Here is a 20,021-nt window from a genome sequence, read left to right on the forward strand (position 1 = left end):
AGGAATATAAGACCTGCAACCCAGAGAGCTGCCCGGAGGTGCGCAGGAATACACCCTGGACCCCTTGGATGCCTGTCAACATCACCCAGAATGGTGCCCGTCAGGAACAACGCTTCCGCTACACGTGCCGTGCCCAGCTGTCCGACCCCCATGAGCTGCAGTTTGGGAGGAAGAAGACCGAGAGTCGATTCTGCCCCAATGATGGCTCAGCAGTGTGTGATACTGACTGTACGTCTTGCCAGCTCTGGGGGACCGTAGGGCAAGCCTAGATTTGGTGGTGGAAGGGGGATCCTCTCAGAACAACCAGAACCTGATTGTGTCTACATAAGTCTGGGCATGTATGACTAGTATCACTGCAGAATGGCAGGGATGGAGAGAGCCCCATGACTTAAGAGGTCAACACAGTTGTGAACTCTGTGCTTATGGCAGTGTATAGATTTGTTCCTGCTACTGCCAGGGGGCCCCAAAGAGAACAGGCAAGTAATGAGGGTATAGAGAAGAGAAGAGCCATTCTACAGGACAGTGTGTCTTTACTCTTCTTTCTCTCTGGAGGTCCCCTTGTGCACTGTCTCTGGGGTTATTCCCTTCACTACTGCTGTGATGCAAGGCAGTGTCCTGAGGGAACAGCCTCGACTGCTACAATTTGCTGCCCAGAAAGGTCATTTTTCAAGGTTATCAGTAGACTCAGTTTGTGTGTGTACAGATTTCATTTTGTGTCTAGCTTAGCTGTAACCCTGTGGAACAAAACCCTTGCTAAGGGCTTTCAACAGAAACTCTTCCCCAGGCAAATAAATCCTGATTTTATTCATGAGCTGAAGCCCTTTTTAAAATCCCAACAGCTGATTAATTTGTGATCATGTGGTGTCTTGTTTGTTTTCCTTGAAGCTCTTGTTGATGACCTCCTCAAGACTGGTAAGACCTCTGCACGGATTATCAATGGGGGCTGGTCCTTTTGGGGGGCCTGGTCTTCCTGTTCCAGGGACTGTGAGTTGGGCTTTAGGATCAGGAAGAGAACATGCACAAACCCTGAACCTAAAAATGGTGGCTTGCCCTGTGTGGGGTCAGCGATGGAGTACCAAGACTGCAATCCGCATCCCTGCCCAGGTAACCACGATCATCTTCCTGCATGAAATTCAGAGCTGTTCTTTCCCATCTTAATGGTAGAGCCACAAAAAAAATCAGTATTTCCAAGCTGCTTTTTTTTTTATTTGGGGGATTTTTCCTTAATTTTTTTTAAAGCTATTGTGATGATCCATGTATGTGATCTTTAGTGCTATGACTTATGTTTCACCTAGGCTCAGAGCGTAACACAGCCACATCCTCTAGAGGAAGTAGTATTGTGGCTTGTCTAGCAATTTTTTGCTTCAAGAAGGTTTGATGCTCCATCCAGTGGAGGGCATCATGGTGCATCTGCACCTTGATGAGGAGTCAGGCTTAATAAATGTGGCTTAATACTGTGTAGAGATGCTTGATGTGGCGGTTCTTCTTGTGAACACTTGTTTCTTCCCCCTCTCCTGCTTACGTATTGTTCTTGCGATGGGCATCTACTCTTGACATCAGTTACCATTTCCTGCACAGCCAGCAGGGAGTATTCTTGCCTGGTTTCCTGGTTTTCGAGTTTGTCCTCATGTTTATGTTGCACTCCTGGTCCAGAATAGTAATAATAGACCGTTGACTACTGTATTCTCTCTCACTTATACTTATCCTTCTCCTTGCTCTGTAATAACTTTCTAAACTAAATTTAAGTGATCTTTCTTACACAAATTACCTTGCCTCCCTGCAGTTCAAGCAATTATCTACCTCTGGCAATATAGTTTGTGGCCTATACTTGAAAATGCTATATTATAATAGTATTCTTATGATTCTAAAATTCAATACAAAGATAAAATTCCAATGCAGATAGGAAAATATGATCAGAGTGTGCAGCAAGAGTGTAGCAGGAGTGTCAAATATTGCACTCTGTGGCCTATAAAAAGAAAATAACTCTAGCACTATAAAGGCAGCTATTAGTACTATTTTGGAAGCTCTCAGTGGCTTTTCACTAATGTCTGTGCCCTTCTTCTGTGCTGTTTTCTCCCCTTGGACACTATGATGTTTTACAATCTGTTCTGAGTGCATGATTACTATTTCTCTGTGTGTCCCTCCTTCCCTGCCTCACTCAATGTGCATACACAAATCCTGGGTTTATCTTGCACTAAGTCATCAGGTTATTATCTTCTGAAATAATGGCATATGGACCTGCAAATCAGGCAGTCTAGTAGCCTGACAAGGCGGGGTGGGAATCGGGGATCTTAAGTCCCTCCCTAGTTTTACTGTTAACCTGTTATGGGGCTGTGCTCAGATAAAGCCTCCGAGTTTCTGTTTCCTGAAGGTCGGAACTAGAGGACTCGGGACCCCCACAGAAAGATGCCATATAAGCTCCACTTAGGTTGTACAGAACTTTTTTCCCAAGTAAATCTGCTGTTGCTGCAGGTGAAGCATCAGGAGACAATATAATAATAACGACAACGCTGTTTTTTAAAAAGGTGTAGGATAGGATAGATTAGGATAGGATAGGATAGGATGGAATGGAATGGAATGGAATGGAATAGAATAGAATAGAATAGAATATTTCAGTGACTACCCTAAAGAATAGTTTCTATTTTGGCACTTTATGATGCAGTCTTTTTGTGCATAGACTTCATTCTGCATCTGCAGTGTGCAGCACATTCGTACCCTCTCCTGATAGGAAGTTCTTGTTGTCAGGCCCAAATGTCCTAGGGTGCAAGAAACTGCTAGTTAGTCTGGGCAGGGTGGATCTGGAAGGTGAGATACTGGGGCTCTCCAGCTTTGTCACAGTGAGAGGAGTAACCATCGGCATCTACCTCTCTCTCCTTGCTTTTCAATGTCCTTCAGTGAAAGGCTCATGGTCTTGCTGGACTCCTTGGTCTCACTGCTCAGCAACCTGTGGAGGAGGACACTACCAGCGCACGCGGACTTGCACCAATCCAGCTCCGTCTAGCGGAGAGGATATCTGCATTGGTCTGCACACTGAGGAGGCCCTTTGCAACACACACCCATGTGAAGGTAGCCAGTTCTTGTCCCTGCTCCACCTGGCTTGGGTGGTGGTGGGAGCAAGGCACATCTGCAAAATGTTTAAAAAATAAATCAGAAACACCACCAGTTAGAAGCTTTTCTGTCCATTCAGTAAATGTCTATTGAGCCAGGGAAAAAGGAGACATCCCAGTGTTCAACTGCAATGCATCACCTTTCTCTTTACCTGTTCACTAGCCCATACTCTGGCATTCTGGTGCCAGACAGGCAAAATCTTGTTAACAGCTGATACGTTTAAAGTAATTGAAAAAGCAGGAGCTTGGTTCTTCAATGTGGAAGCTTACAAGACAAACAAAAGAAGTCATGAAACATCAATCTGTACAGTTGCTGAAGGGAAAATCCTTCCTTTTTTTTTACGCAGACAGGCAGATGAGCATGTGCTACAACTCAGAGGACAGGGTTTAGGTCTGTGCTGGTTTTGAACCTCCTTTGTGTATTTCTGATCGAGTGCAGGCTGACTCCTGCCCTTAGGAACATCAGCAAAACTCTCTAACTGCTGTAACTTGTGCTGGCTGCTTGGGGTATCCCTGGGAGGCCACTTCAGGACTTGGGGGTCCTGGTGCAACATTGCCCCATCCAATGCTCCTTGTACGTCTTTAACCAAAGAGCTGACATAGGAGCTTTTAAGACAACTCCGTGCTGCGCAGTGCTCCACCAAGGGTTGGTTCGGTCCGTATTAAGAAAACTACAACCTGACAAGTACAGTATGATGCTTGCATTATTATTTGTATCGAGAAAATTAAATCCACTAAAGGCCCCTGGATTAGATGTGCGAGAGAGGCCCAGGCCCAAGATCTAGACATCCTTCAGCATGGGAGAAGTTTGGTATCTTCAAGGGATCCTATTCCTTCTGGGTGACGTTGTCTGCATGTTTTCCTGATCTTGGATTCTAGGTGGCTGGTCAGAGTGGTCAGAGTGGAGCCTGTGTAATGAAGAGGGCATCCAATACCGCAGCCGTTATTGCGAGGTACACAGCCCAGACTCTTCTCAGTGTATCGGAAACAGCACGCAGTACCAAGATTGCCTGTATAATGAAATTCCTGGTACGTACAGTGTCATGGAGGAGGGAGAGGATGGGCCAGTTCAGGAGAGCAGCTTGTGCCCTGACTGTCAAGCTAGGCTGAGATTTTCTCTACTATAAATTGGGTTTGGATGCTTCTAGAAAAACAAGCAAACAAACAAACATGTTATAAACTCCCTTGTTGCAGGCACAGGGTAACTGGCATTCCTTTAAGGCAGCTTAGTTTTTCTTCAAAACAGAATTACCTAGATCTGTAATAAATAACTAGTATTGCTTCACCTGAATTGAAGCTTTTAACTTTGCATAGTTCATCTCGGACTGGGTTATAAAAATTATTTCTGTTCTCAGTATGGATATGGGCAACAGAAGGTCCTCGAGTTCAGGTATCAAAAGAAGCATCCCAAAAGAGCGAAGAAATAAGGTGAGGCAGATGGAGAAAATTGGTGTGTGAAGTGGGGAGATTAATCAAGGGTCTAACAGAGCAACACTTGTTGATGGGCAGATGGTCATCAACATCTTCCACCCTGTGTTTTGCGGAAATTGAATCTCTCAGGCAAATATTTGATATGGGTCTAGACTGAATAACCCCTTTCCACATGTTCTTTTCTGGATTACAGTGCCCTGACTTAAAAATCTGAGGTCTTTAGGCAATGGTACTCTTCTTTTTCATGGTTTTCTCAGCTACCTTCTTTCCCCTAAATGGAAGAACAGTGATCAGGTAACAGTACTGGAATTGTCAGGTCTTTGGAGAGGTTTTGTTGCATGTGTTTCGCACTCTGAGCTTATCATTCAATTTAGAGAGACTCTCACCTTGCTGCAGAACACATGAGCAGCTTCTCGTGTCTGGAGCACAGGGGGTTTAATTACTTAAAGAAGTAAAGTGATGGCAAAATGACAACTTTCTCCAATCTTCTTTTTGTTTAGTGATCCTGCCAGCCTCCAGCATTGATGAGAGCACGAACTGTGGAGGTAGGGTACCACTAACTATATATCTTATTTTATCTTAACCTGACTTGTTTTCTCCCTGTGCAGTATCAACCAAACCATTAATCTATACAGCTCATATCCCACTGATAGCCTTAATTCCACTGGAGTCTTGCTGTCTGAGTCAGACTGGAGGAATGTATCGCATGTCCACTTGTCAGTTCCAAGATTTTTATTTATTTTGGGGTTTGGGTTGGCCACTGAGGGTCATTAATTACCAGGGAGCACATTGCTTGTCTCTCTGTACCCACAGGGTAAATGGTTCAGGAGAAAGGAAGGGATATTCCTCATTCCACTACTGTAAGCCTCCAGCTGTTTAGAGGCAGGTGTTTTTAAATAACCTATAAAGATTTCAGTGAACAGGGTCTCTTAGACAGATCCTTTCCTGATAGAGGACGAGATTAGAGTTTATACTTGTCCTCCAAGTACTTCCTTTCATTCGAGTCCTCACCTCTCACAGAAGTTGTGTCTCCTTTCTGCATGTAACTTGGAAAGATCCAGTCATTAGTGTCACTTTTCCACTGCCCTAGGAGCCCCTATGATAAAAATGCAGACTGAAGAAAATGGCAGGCTCCTTCGACGTTTTAAAATGCTGGTTTCACACTAATGGCCATGTCAATTCCTGCTAGCGTCACATCCCTGCTTTCCTGAAATCTAGATCTGCAGGCTGCCAAAATCTCTTCTCCCTGTGGAGATCATGGCAAAAAAAGGCATGCCACCTGTGGCATGGAAATGTGGCCTCTCGGTTTGTGACTGTGGGGCAATCAATGGAATTAAGATTTTAGCACCTGCAATGTAACTGTTGGCTTTCTGCGTCACTCCGTCTCCCTCAGAGGGTGCAACGTAACTGCTTCAGTTCCAGGACTCCTTGCTACGGCTTGCACTCTGCTGTTATGCACTGTATCCACACTTCCTTCTTATACCACCACCATTGTATTTGCTGTTGCAATCTACATTTTACCATAGCTAATATTATTTATTACTTAGTGTTTTACAGTATTTGGCAAAGAAGCCAATAAATAGAAATTCCGTTGATGCATCTCAGAAAATCTATATTTTCAAAGTGATGAACCAGAAAGCTTTCCCCTGGGGACTCACATGCTGCAAACAAAATAATTTGTTTTTTCCCTAAGATACGGCTAAAAGTCACCTGAAAAATCAGATGTGTTTTTCAAAGGTGAGAGGGAAATGTAAGAGAGCTTTATGTTTTAGAAAGGATTTCCTACTGTAGTGAATCGGTAAGTGTAGCAGTGAAATGAAACATTCACTGCAATATAAGCAAAGCTGGACAGGAGGAGAATGTGACAGAGTGTCATGTGCCTTCACTGAGCACGGTTGCATATTCTGTGTTTTAGCTCTCATGAGTGATATAAAGCAGGCGGAGGTTTTTAGAAAGGAAATGTCTTTTTGGAAATGTCTTGTAACATTTAGTAGGAAATGATTGTCTTTCTGCTGGTTTTTTGGACCATCATCTGAAACACAATAGAAAGTGGTAATCTTGCAATCAAATTTTATAGTGTGGTTTAAAAAATAAATGTAGCTCGTCAGTCTAATAAATTCTGTATGTTCCTTACTGTAATTATGATTGAAGTGCATTACTTTGCTGTAGAACTCTATTGGTTTTGTTCTTTTTAAACTCAGGAGGATATTTTTTAACTAAAGATTAGAGGAGAGCAGTAGACTAATGGGCAGAATTCTCTATTTGAAAAACGTATCAGTTAAAATGTAAGATGGCACCAAAAAAATGCACACCGTGATCAGAGTAAGAATGAACCTCATTTAACGCCACTCTGAGTAGTCCCTTCCATTTCTCTGCACACAGTCAAGTCAACACAGCAGTCTGTCCAAATGAATTGCCTTTTTAAGTATTACGGGAATTTTACCGCTGTAGTTGCCACTGAGCCAATGTGGCCCTCCCTTGGGACAGCTGCCCTGGGGGAAGCAGTCAGGGGTCCCCCCCCGACACTAGGGCCCTTGTTACTACTCTTTGAAAGATGACAGAGCAAAAGGTAGAGGAAAGGCAGTAGCATTTGGAGTCATCATCACTGATTCTTTTTCTGTAGATCCCCCCCTGCATGTAGCAAAAGACAACAAGGTCATAAAGTTTTGCCACCCAAGATTGCCTCTGGTTGCTTTGTTAACTTGGTGGCTATAAAGGTCACTACTGTTTACTCTGTTGTCAGTGGAGATCTGTTGGTGGTTGGTTTTACCATGGGGTTTGAGACTCTCTGAGGTGAGGGAGGAATGAGGAGTACTATTTAACTTTGTCTTCCCCCCACCAGCCGGAGTTGTGAGTTAAGTACCTCCCAGCGCGTGGGATGCACAACTGCAGCTCCTTCCAGAGGTCAGCGCTGTGCTTGGAGGGTGCTGCTGCAATCCCATGTGGACAGATCTCTATAGGAGGCTTTTATAGTCCAAGAGTTTTTCTTTTTGAAATATTTGCACTGTAGCTATCCTGCCAGCACCTGCCTGCAACTGGCTTCCTATCTTTGCAGTTTGTGGAGAAAGCCAACAAAGAAGTGTTTTTCAAGCAGTTCCCCCCCTTTCCTTTTTCCACCTTATCTTTCCAATTCCCCTGAGGACCCCTGTTTCACTGTTGGCGGTACAAATACACCTCAGAGGTAGTGCAGACATGGCCAAGGCAATGCCGCCCCATGAATAAGCAAGAATGCTGAGCACACTTGGATTACATGGGAGAGGAATGTGTATCTCCCCCACCCCACACACAGTCCCATAGGCATTTTGGGCAGCCAACAAAAAAGGCTTTCCCCTCCCTTCCTTCCCCTTCAGAGAAACACTGAGCATTTTTATCCCCTTATTTCCATGACATGCACATTCTTTGGAATCCATTAATGTGCATTGTTTGTACGGCTCATTTCTTTAGCTGTCAGCTTAACATAATGTTTAGTTTCAATATCAATAGAGGGGAGAGAGGAGAGACAGGGAGGGAGCTTTGAGAAAACAATGCATGAACCTGTTAAACTGCACAAGGCAGAGCTGCAGTGGGGAGACCGATTTGCAGGGAGATTATGTCAGTTTATGTTAGAACGTAAGACTCTGGCTTCAACAGCTTATTAATGTTGATCCCAAGAAGTCATAGTTCTGATTTGCACCTGTGGTCTTGTCAGGAGAGGGAAAAAGGCTGTTCTTTAAAAATAGCATCTCTTTTCATTTTCCTTGCAGGTTTTAGTCTCATCCATCTGATCGCCACTGGGGTCTCCTGTTTCTTCGGCTCTAGCCTCTTAACGTTTGTGATTTATGTGTACTGCCAGCGCTGTCAGAGGCAGTCCCAGGAGTCGACTGTTATCCACCCAACCACTCCCAACCATCTCCATTACAAGGGCAACACAACTCCCAAGAATGAGAAGTACACCCCTATGGAGTTCAAGGTAGGGTACTTGATGAGAACTACCACAAACAGCTCGATACTACCTGAACAAATGCTGTATTTATGTCACGGTTGGAATTGGGTAGGTTTGTGTATCTGTGCCCAGCTGTTGGCATTACACGTGGGGTTGAAGGGGCATTTAGCTGTACTGTCACAAAGGGGTTAAAAAGTCCCATTACTGTGATGGGATTTTGTTCTGTTCCACAGTCCTGATGAATGCCAGTCTGGCAAGTACATACCAAGATACTCCAGCCCATTCTGACTATTGTATGCATACAAATTGTCCTCTAAGAAATCAGTAAGAGCTCAGTTCAGTGCATTGTTAGTGCATGGTAAGAGGAAACGGAGGGGAGGAAGAATAAAAATGGAAACTTCATTAGACAAATGGCTGGGAAAATGCTTATTGGTAGGATGAGGTTGTGGAAATGCTTTGGGAACTGCCAAATTGGAGAGAATTGAGAAAGCAGAGAGGGTGCTGCCCCTTCATCAGTACTGGACAGAACTTACCCCAGGCAGCCATGCAGAATTCAATGACAGCAGCAGAATTGGGAGTTGAAGCCTTAGGAGAAGATGGGTGTTGAAGTGGCATACTCTGTTGCAATGTCTGCTTGCTAAAGAGAACATCACCCATTATCTGAGCAGATAGAACTACAGGTGCAAGAGACAATATGCTGAGACAGTAGCGTATCGTTGTATTTGAGCATCAGTCTCCAGGTGAAGTGGGATCAAAGAAGTGAGCAGTGGGATGGGTGAAGCCCATTCACCCATCCTGTCACCACGGGAGGAGCAGCCTGCCTAAGGTCACTTGAACAGTGTGGAGCATTATCTGGGACATGAACACAAGACAGAAGGAAACCCTGCAGCTGCTTGCTCCGTCATATAGCTATGTGCTGTTGACATTTTGATTGTCTGTTTCTGCTGATCTGGCCCTGCTTCTGACTGAGACCTAACAATAAGATCAATGGTGGGACCGTTACCATAGTCTAAACTCCCTGGGTGCTGGGGACTGTTTCTATGTAGGGATTTTACAATGCTGCGCACAGGACGATTCCTGATACATGGCCATGATTTGCAATGTGAATATGCATCAGAACTAAGAGCTTGCATCAAATCATTTGAAAAAAGTCGATGTTGTTTTGGTGTTTTAAAGGAAAACAGTTTGAGCTGGAAAATAACAGACCAGTTTGGCAATAAGCAAGTGCTGAATTCCTTGTGTTGGGCATTGCAGCCCCTTAGAGGATCCCACTGCCTATAACTGCAATCTCAAAAATACGTTTCCTAGCAGCATAAGGCTACAGTTGCATACAGTTTAATAAGGGTACAGCATCATAATGTGAGTCAGCATGGATTTGTGGAAAGTAAATCATGTCAAGCAAATTGGATTCCTTTTTTAAATTAAATAAATATTGATCTAGATAGGAGGGAAGCAGCAGACATATTGGGATTTTCAGAGGCTTTTAACAAAGTTTCAAAGGATGTATTATTCTACACACTCTGCATATACAGGTTAGGTAATAAATTATTGACAGGTAAAGAACTGGGACCTGATACTGGAAGCTTCAAACTATGAGAGTAATCCTTTCAGTTATGTGAGCAGTTGTGGCAAAATCAATAGGAAAACCCAGATGAGAAAAGCTTGCAGGAATAAAGAGATGAGCAAGAGTATCCCCTTGTTTCTTGCATAGCAAGCAATGAAGAAAAGCGACAAATTTATTTTTGTGGCCAAAACCAGGTAGTTACAGTGTTGGCTTTGTGTTAACATTTTCTTCATGATCTATATTGTGCTATTATATGTTATCAGATGATGCTAAAATAGGAAGAATGGTTAAAATTTAGAAGGATGAAGTTGTTCACAGAACGATCTTGATCAATTGGGTAAATGGATTGTGAAATGCAATGTGTCTATGCTGAACGGTGCAGTGGAGTAGAAGTAATAACAAAGTTAAGTAAAGTTTAAAATAGCAGCAGATTAGTTAATGTAGTATCAGGAGGGAGCTGACCTCTTTGATAGATCCATCTCTGAATACTTGATCTAGTGTGTAGTAACAGTGAGCAGCTGTTGGAGTCTTCTTTCGAGGGACATAAAGAGCCTAGGCATTAGATCAAGATTTGAAAAGTCTATTTAAAGGAAGGCATTATCTAACTGGGACTGTATGAGTTAGGCTGGGGGAGAAGGGACTTGGACACAAGGAGAGATAGACCAGATGGGGCTTATTTATAAAATATTAGGAAGTGAAAGAGTTGAAGTGCATAAATCTGCAGTCACTGGACGGACCCAAACTAAATGTTTAGGAGCAAGGGGCTACTTGCCGAGAAGAACTCAAAGTCATAGACTTTCAGAGTGGTGAATGAGGCAAAGAGATTTACAGAAAGGGTAAAATCTGTTTATCAAGTGAAGCCCCTTTTCTCTATTCCTGTTGAATATTTATTTCCTTATGTTCATCTTCTCTTTGGCCCTCCTTTCTTAAACTCTTGCCTGAAAATGTCTCATTTAATACTACAAATTTGCCACTCCTCAGTGTTCCCTTGAAGAATATAGCGTTAGCACAGTGAGAGGAAGGCTCTGTGTGCTCTGTGCTGTGTAATTACTTACAGACCTTGTTATTAGCCAGCTTTATATTTAGGAATAACTGGCAGATTTTTCTAAGGGTCAGGAGGGAGTTTTTCATGCCTTCAAGGAGCATGTGTGGTTTTATTGTGATGCTACACAATTAATATTCAAATGATGGAGGAGCTAAAATTCACCTTCTGGAAAATGAGGGTTGGACTGAGCTTGGATATGGGCCCATCTGAATTTAAAATGTGTATGTGTAAAAGAAAGTGAAAACACCTGAAATTCCAGATTCTAAACCCAAGTAAGTTTCTATTCAGCAGATAGCAAGAAAACTGCTCCCAACATATTTTAGGTAATGAAAGCAAAAGAATCATTGTAGGTTTGCGTGTATGTTTGTGAAAGAGATAATAAATCCACGATTAAGGAAATATATGGTGTGTAGACTACTTCTCAGGAACAGAAAATGATCATACACAGTGACGTGGTGGTAGCAGAAGGCTGAGCGTGTGCACAAGTCTGTTATTTTCCATTCTTTGATAATAATAAGCCTTCTGCAACCATCTTTAGTTTGTTTTCATCTTGAAATATCTCTGCTCTCCAACCAGCAGGTGAACACAGTAGAAAGTTTGGCAGTGTTACGTTCAAACGTATAGCACTGAATGCGAACTCATAAATTAAGGTGAATTTTATATGAAGGCAAATTTTAATGAAGGAAGTGCTAGCTGATATGAGCCTCGTTGGACATTTCAGCACAGCAATGCAGTAATGCAGATCAGATGTAAATATCGTACATAATGGTGACCTACTGATCATTTAGCTGATGCTAACTTACCTAGGCAGTGTTTTGCAGAAGAGTGTTTTATTTTTGCTGGCTTCTTTTCCCTTCCTGTTTTGCTTTCTCAGAAATGCTGTGAGGTTTATTATTAGCTATTTTAGCCATGATGTCTTAAAAGATTTCATGCATATGCATTTACCAGCAGCACGTTGATTTTGATTTGTTATTCACAGATTGTAGGGGAGAGACCTTTTGTGTCACCTAATAAGCAGTTCATGTTTCATTAATTGGTTAAAGTTCATACAGCACTCTGACAATATTGAAGACTGTGCAGAACAAGAGCATAATGAAATAAAAATTATCTGCTCTTCACATTTTGTCATGATGGGTTACAGAACCACCTACAACCTTCCTAGTACTGCCACGCCGATTAGTTAATAACTGGCTATCAAAGCAGAGAGATCCTCTTTTTTAACATTTTTCTTCAGCTGCTTAGTGACTTACTCGTGTGAGTTACTTATTAGAGTCATGCTGATGGAAAGCCAGATGATCCTGCAGTAGAAGCGGGAGGATGTAGGGTCAAGGTTGAGCCCTTGTGAATTAGGAGCTCTTGGAACAGCCACACGTGGAGAAAGGGTTTGGACTGAACTTCTTCCTATTGCTAAATCCTCTGCCAATAAAGAGAGCCAACATTTTATTCTGTGCGGGATTTGGACAGGCAAAGGCGTCTGCACATTGGTCCAAATCCAAAATCCAATGGCCTTTGGATCAGGCCAGATGGGAGTAGTGAGAAATGTAAGTTCGCAGGATGGTTATGATGATGATTCTGCAGATTTTCTTCTCAATTGTGCTGGACAGACCTCCCTCTGTCCTTCCTTCCTTAAACACAGCTTTAGTCATGAGTCATGCAGTCAAACTCTTTCTGTACTGATGCCTCAAATAAGCTGAGGAAGCACCTGAGCAGTGCATCTGCTCTGGGCATCACTGCTGCTCTTGTAGAAGCTAAGGGCCAAACACTGAAGTTGTGCTCAAGCGAAACAGTCATTTATGTCAACGAGCAAATTTATTGTGGGGGAAGATGAGGTGAGAACTGAGTGAGACTGCAGGATATGGCAATGAAAGAGGAAAACTAACTATTTGATGTATCACCTGATACCTGAAGTTTCTAGGAGGACATCAGAACAATACACATTAACTTCAGTAGGACTGTGAGTCCTGCAGTTGCCCAAAGTTATACAGCAAATATAAATGCAGCTACCAGAAAATGGGGGGGAATATTCAGTAAATCACTTGGGACTCTGTATAAATTAGAACCTACAATGAATATTTTTTAATAAAGTGCGAACAGTGCTGTTGAGAATCAAATAACAGTGCAGAGCAGACACCCCCTATGAAGGACTCCGGACACTGTGATCCACACTTCATTACTAATCCCGAGTAATTCATGGCAATAAAATACCGATGTGGAGGGTTATGAAACAGAAACCAATTCTGTCTTTGGAAGAAGAATCCTTCTGAATAAAACAACAGGCTGGGTGTTTGGTGTGTCTTTCAACATTGCAAAAAGAAATAAAGCTCAGGATATAGGAAAGTGGATCCCGCTATGGATTTTAGATGTCTCTCTCTTGGTGATGGTCATTTTCATTGCCGCTGAAAATCACACCTTTTTTATAGCGGGGAGACAGCCAGTGGTTCAAGTTTAAATGAGCTTTAACTACTGTCAAGTGCTCTGGAGGAATGTTTGTCTAAGTCAGCCTTGGTCTCTGAGGACGTTTGTTTCTCTCTGCCATGGAAAACTTAGGGCTTCAGTGTCCTATTGCTTAATTTGATATGTTGCTACCTCAACTAAAATTGGCTAACGCATTTATTTTTTAGTGATCACAGCACATACACTGATAGCACTGTGATATAAGCTTTTTTCTTTTCCTGGTGACCCTTTCACTGTGCATCATTCAAGCCCCAGGAAGTGGCTGTAAAGTTCAGACATAAGCCAGCAGCTGATGATACCCAACATCGTCAATAAGTTATCAATGGCCTCCCTGAAGTATTTGCTTTAGCTGCATGGTGTTTTAGAGAGAAATGTAATCAGCTGGAAAAAATAAATACATATATATATATAAAAAATATATAGTAAATCAGATTGAAACATAAATTTTGTTCCCAGTGAATTTCATGTTTAACAAAGACTACTTCCCCTGAACAAAGTGGCATTTAAGAACATTAAGTGCTTGAATGGTAGAGTACATATTTTTAGTACTTACCATGAGTATAGTATTATTTGAAAAAGAATAGTAGAGGCAGGGGATTGTATTGGCAAAGGAGCATTGTGCCCTTTCTTGTATGATCCTGCAGTTGCAAATATCACTTCAGGGGACTCTGAATTTACATAATGCCTGCTAGGAAGGGAAAGCAAGAGAGCTTACTGATGGGGAAAAAAGGATTAAGTGGTGTGTCTTAGTCAAAATCTATTAGTGTCTTTTCTCCCTTTTATATCATTGGGTCGAGTCAAATTGAGCAGTCAAGCATGCCTGGAGGTGTGGCTATCCTAGGATGATTGTGCCTGTAGAATGATGTGCATCTCTTGGAGGTGTCCTCACCCCATGGCAGCAGTGGCCCAGCAGGTTGCTGTGTGCAAGCCACAGATATCTCCCTCTCATAGATATATTATTTAAGAGTAGGGGAAACTGCCCATTCGGATCTGAATGTTTCCTTGCTCCTGCTCCCTCTGGGATGCTAAGCAGCTGCTCACAATGGTCCCCCAATGGGAATTGGTTCCCGCTCCATCTGCTTTTCATACAAACCCTTCATTACTTCGCAGGGCTGTTGCTGCTCACTGTGGGGTGGGAATCCACATTGTTCCTCCTCCCCCACCATTTTGAGAGAGTCCAGCTCTTGGGATGACTTTTTGGTTTCCTCTTTAAGCCATATTGAGAAGTTTTAAGTGACACTGGGGGTAGATGCTTCATATTTATCCTGCCGTGTTTTTCTCTATTGACTCAGCCTTCCCTCCTCCTCCCCAGGTGTATCTCTTCTACACCCAGGTCAGGGATATGGTCCATGCTCCGCCTTCTTACAGGCTAGGCTAGTCATCATGGATGCTCACACTAGCCTTTCTTTGCGGTTGTATTTCTGCAGCTCTGATAATCTGTGGATGCAGGCAAGACAGGTTTATAGACAGACAAATTTTGTTTTATTTTTAATTAGATTAATGAGTATAGCTGGAAAAACTGGCAGGTTTTTGAACATGTGAGCTGCTATTTCAGACCTGAAGACAGGCAGATATATTCAAAAGTTTATCTGATTTTTCCAGCTACACTAATTGGTCTAATAATTGATATTACCTTTTTCTTGCAATTTTTGCCTTTCCTAATTTCTCTGAGGTTGACATGTATCTGCCCCCACCCACCCACCTGTGCTGGAAGAAGGAGAATTAAACGATGAAGAACTGCAGGAATGGGAATAACAAAATCGCACTGCACTGACTGCCATGTATTTACATGACTTCCCTCTGCTGGTCAGAAGAGGAATATTTCAAATAAACCTTAGCCTCATTTGCTAAAAGTTAATGGTTCTCCTTTGGTCCAGGTGCTTGACGTGGTTCTTCCCTCCTTGTCTCCTCGAAGCTCTGGATGCAGTGTTATGCGCATTAGCTGAAGTGGGAAATCCTCAGTGCCTCCAAGATATGCAGGAGGAATCAATTATGTGTTTGCAGAAGAGTTTAAAGGGAGCCATGAAAGAGGCAGGGAGCTAAAGTAAAGGGAGAGCATAATATTAGACAAACAATAAAGACCAGAAAACATGTAACCTTTGTGGTAGACTTGGAGGGGAGCTGCCTCACTCTTCATCTGGAATAGCTCCACTAGTGAATAATGGATTTTTAAATAGAATTATAAAGAAATCTCGCCGCATACATACAAAATAAAGATAGCTGTGTCAGTATTCAGAACTAGAGCTCAATGTCCAGAACGTGTTTGGCAGCTCTGAGAGAGGACAGCTGAAATACCTGAGCTGTTTTTTTCCTGAACCATGACCAGCCTGTCCTAAAGAGCAATTGAGAGATCAGGGCTGCTCAGGATGTGCTGGCTGCTGCCACCACACAGGCTTCACAGGCTGCAGCAACACTACATCTGTTGCCATCTTTCCCTGGTGCATCATTTATATATGCACAATAGGTTTGGTGTAGGGTAAGCAGGAGTAGCTCTGCCTGCATTCCCCTATAGCTGGGGGAATCCTCATTAAGTCTGCTCTAACATTGTCCTGAGATTTGGCAAAAAGCATGTGATCAAAGGAAAGAACTGAAAATCTGTGGATGAAGGAATCTAGATGGACCGTATCCCAGAGTCTGTGAGAACCAGCTAATGAACAACTCCAATTACCTTTATAAGTATCATGGATCTTGGGCAAACCCTGAGTACCATGAAATGTAAAGGTAATTCAAAAGCATTTGTAAGAAAGCAGGCCAATTTCTTCCCAGCTAATTGAGTCGCTGTTAAGCTACCAAAGTCCAATGCACTAAAGTCACAGAAGTAGCTCCAGTAAGTCTGTGTGAGAAACAGCAGTTGGATTTGGGGGTAAGAGAAACTATCTGTAATCATACAGGCCTGTAATCATACATATCATAATTGATAGAGTACGCCTGGACCTTCTCTATTCAACAAAGCATATCAATGGGGTGTTAAATCCTGCTTGGTCTTTAAAATTTGGCAGAGTTGGGGCCATACTAGAGAGTGAAACCAGGACAAACAAATGGGATTGACTCGACTGTGCTTTCAGTTACAGCGATGGAAGCTCATTGAAACAAATCTGTGTCAGTGTTAATATGCAGGCAAATCTGAATTAATATTTGAGAGGCAACATGTCACATACCCTGATGAAATGAAAGGTGGTTGGGCTGAACTGACAGCTGAGCCGGGACCTAATGCTGAGCAGGAAGAGATAAAACACGATCACTTTTTGCATAGAGTTTCAGCATTAGAGGATGAAGGGAAAGCACGAGACTGAGCTGCATAGGGGCAGATTCTCAGCTGGTTAAAAATGTAGCTTCACTGGTCCACACACCTAAAGAAAAGAGGGTGATGTTGGTGTCTTAAATAATCTTGTGACGTGTAAGTAGAAATTGGCTTGGACAGGAACGCTGCTGCAGAGCTTGAAACCTGGCTAATGGACTGTGAACATCAGGCAATCATTAATGGGAACATATGGGGCTATGGGGAGGAGTTGTGTGGGGCACCGCAAGCAGTAATGCAAGGTTTGGCTTTATTTAATACTTCATTAACGACCTTGGAGAGGGTGCAGTAATTGTGTTAATTAAACTAGCAGAAGATATTAAACTGGGAGGTGTGTCAAAAAAACAGCCATTGCTATAGAAATAATGGAAAATGACCTGGGGAGATCATAAGTGTAGAGAGGAAATAACAAGGTGAGATGCAGCATGGGGAGAAAACAAAGCAATGTTGAGGAAAATAATCAAAAAGCAGCTATTTAGAGGGTGGGAGATACTTGGAAAGCAATAAGACTGTAAGAAACTGAATGGAGTTAGCAGATGGCAAATTAGGCCAGTTTTTACTTTTATTTCTATTTTTACTACTTTTTTTTTTGTTCCACTGCAGTTACACCTTTGCAATTCTCAGTCTAAATGTAGCGCTGTAAACTGGCACCAGGCTGCATGACTTGTGTTGGTAATTCACCGGAATAAGCAGCTCTGAGGCCATCTGAAAACTGAGGGCTGCTTGCTTCAGTATAACTGCAATGAGGCAGTGAGAACTGCCTTCCCCAGACAGACCTACAGCCAGTCACCGTGGCCTTACTAGTTACCGACAGCGGAAGCCCAGTCTAGCCCAGTTTCTCTAGATGACCATCTGCACCCAATGCAAATTACTAAACTTAGTTTTAGAAGGCAGTGGTTTCACCTCTGGTGAGTTAGCCTGAGTACTAGAGCATGCATGAGGGCAGGTGCTGTAGCTCAACTCAATGAGCCCCTGTAGTAACACTACAGTATACGTGAGGGACCCAGGAAGGGCATACGCTGAAGCATAGTAGTGCAGCAAGGAGACAGTTTACACCTTCCCACACAGCTGAGATCATGTCTGCTATATCCTGTGCACCAGCTATATTGGGAAGCAGCTTGGGGCAGCCCTGAATTCCTCTTTGTGTCTGGATGTCACGTCATGGGTGTTGCCACCACCAAATCACTGGCAAGCCAGGGATAAATAGCAAGCTTTAGGCTAGACACCTGCACTTGCCAGTGGGAAGATTTCCATCAACTCGTCAGACTTCAGTTTCCAGTTCAGAAAAATACTTAAACCTGGATTTAGCTCTAAGCAGGGACTCACTTCAGTTTGCCTTACTATTACATACAGTTTGTTTTGTCATCTTACTCATGTGCTTAAAGTCAGAGATGTGCCAAAGCACCTTTCTGACAATGGTCCTTTATGTTGCCAACTCTGAAGGTTTTTATAAGTTTAAAATGGCAGTAATATAACCTCACTCCCTCCTAAGTATAAGGATAAAATAGCTATTTTCAAACAGCTATAGAAAACTGTAGCTATTCATTTTCTTATAATTGAATGTTAGTTCTATTGTCAACCCGAGCACATGTACAGATGCTGCCGTCATTTGGGGGTTGTTTAATTTATTTACCAACAGTGAACAAAGAATTTCCAGTCTAAAAATATGGTAAACTTCCATCCAAAAAGAACATGCAATTATAAGTTTAGTGTCCTAGTGGGATTTTTTTTTTTATCTCTTTTTGAGAGGAAAAACGTTCTTATATAGAAAATAGGTTCCTCATCCGTACATCTACACTTCACTGTAAATCCTGCAAACAGCCTTACTGGATTCATCAGAAAAAACTCAACACATAAACCCTGGCCACTGCTACCTTTGACTTCAGTGTAGGCAGAGCTTAAGAGATTTCATAAAAGCATCAGGTGAGATTGTTTAGTGCAAGACACTAAGCAAATTTTTAAGAACATCGGAAGGAAGAATTCTTAAGGTGTTAAAAATCACTCTTAGCTCGCAGTAAATACACAGGTCTCATAAAGTCTTTCTGGCAACTTTCCAACTTTGCAGGGTCACTTGTAATGCGTAGCTCGAGAGACACAGCAGTGTTGCGGCATCCGGTGGATCAGAAGAAAGGGAGCATGTGGGTGGGCCAAACGTCATTTGTTTTCCTTGTGTCAATTATTGCCAAAAGAGGTTATTTTAGTTGTCTGGTTTATTTTGTTGAAATGTAATTATTATGCTAATTATTGCCAAATTTACTGGTTAATTATAATTCTGAGATCTCTGCCTTGGTAATTCCAGAGATGTACAAGCTGTGGGAAATGTTTCATAATATTAATGTATTTCCACAACCTTAAGTCATTTGGCTAATGTTCCTAGAACACAAAAAGTAACATCCTTTAACAAGAAGGCATGGCTAGCTCCATAAAACAGCTGATCTGCATCGAAAAGGCATTTTGCTCAATCTGATTTCACTGCAAGAAACAAATGACTTAAAAGGAGCACAAAAGAAGCTAAATGTTGGCTCTTGGCTTCCTTACATCATTGCACAATTCCCTTATCCCACCATTTTCCTGGGGGATGAGGGGGAGTAATGGCCATCCCACTGTTGCTGCAGGAAGTCTGTTGGATGCTGTTCCAAGGAAAATTTGAAACGCCACTTTAATTCTTTTAGGGCTAATTGTGCGACTGAGTTCAGTGGGAATTTTGTCCCTGATTTCTGCAGAGACAGGATGCAGGATGCACATGGGCTTGATTTGGATATTGCCAAGAGGAATGGGTTGACTACAAAGTTGCTGTCTGCTACCAGGACCCTAATTTTAGACCTTTGCCTATGTCCACAGCGGGTGACCAGGGTTAGCAGTGATTGGAGTTGTTACCCTTGGTTCCGTAGTGCCTGCGCTTACTTTGTGATGAAGGAAAGGGGAAGGTTTTCTTTGTAGTACAGTGGGATGTTCACCATTACAAACTTGCAAGGTGGAAACTTCCAACTATGCAGTCAGTCCTGGCACAGGTGACGCATCTCTGATGAGTCCTGCCCGCTGGAAAGGTGCACACTGCCATTGTTCAGCCTCTGCAGAGGTTAAAGTGGTGATAACCATAAATGCTAGACAGAGTGGTTTGAAGCTGCCCAGGAAGGTCACCCAACCTTTTTCTTTCTTCTTTTTACCTTTTTCAAGAGGAAAGTGTCATGGGTGGGAGG

General features: G+C 42.6%; 1 protein-coding gene across 1 annotated transcript in view; it reads left to right on the forward strand.

Moving 5' to 3' along the window:
• SEMA5B (sema domain, seven thrombospondin repeats (type 1 and type 1-like), transmembrane domain (TM) and short cytoplasmic domain, (semaphorin) 5B) overlaps positions 1 to 20,021 on the forward strand; it is a 185,895-nt gene that overhangs the window by 161,356 nt on the left and 4,518 nt on the right. Inside the window, exons 16-21 of the mRNA XM_009327140.1 lie at positions 3 to 228; positions 886 to 1,104; positions 2,896 to 3,066; positions 3,987 to 4,136; positions 5,039 to 5,083; positions 8,282 to 8,487. Coding sequence (XP_009325415.1) covers positions 3 to 228; positions 886 to 1,104; positions 2,896 to 3,066; positions 3,987 to 4,136; positions 5,039 to 5,083; positions 8,282 to 8,487 — 1,017 coding nt within the window. The remainder of the gene's footprint in view (positions 1 to 2; positions 229 to 885; positions 1,105 to 2,895; positions 3,067 to 3,986; positions 4,137 to 5,038; positions 5,084 to 8,281; positions 8,488 to 20,021) is intronic.

Source organism: Pygoscelis adeliae, unplaced genomic scaffold, assembly GCF_000699105.1.
Source record: "Pygoscelis adeliae isolate BGI_AS28 unplaced genomic scaffold, ASM69910v1 Scaffold227, whole genome shotgun sequence".
Classification (NCBI taxonomy): domain Eukaryota; kingdom Metazoa; phylum Chordata; class Aves; order Sphenisciformes; family Spheniscidae; genus Pygoscelis; species Pygoscelis adeliae.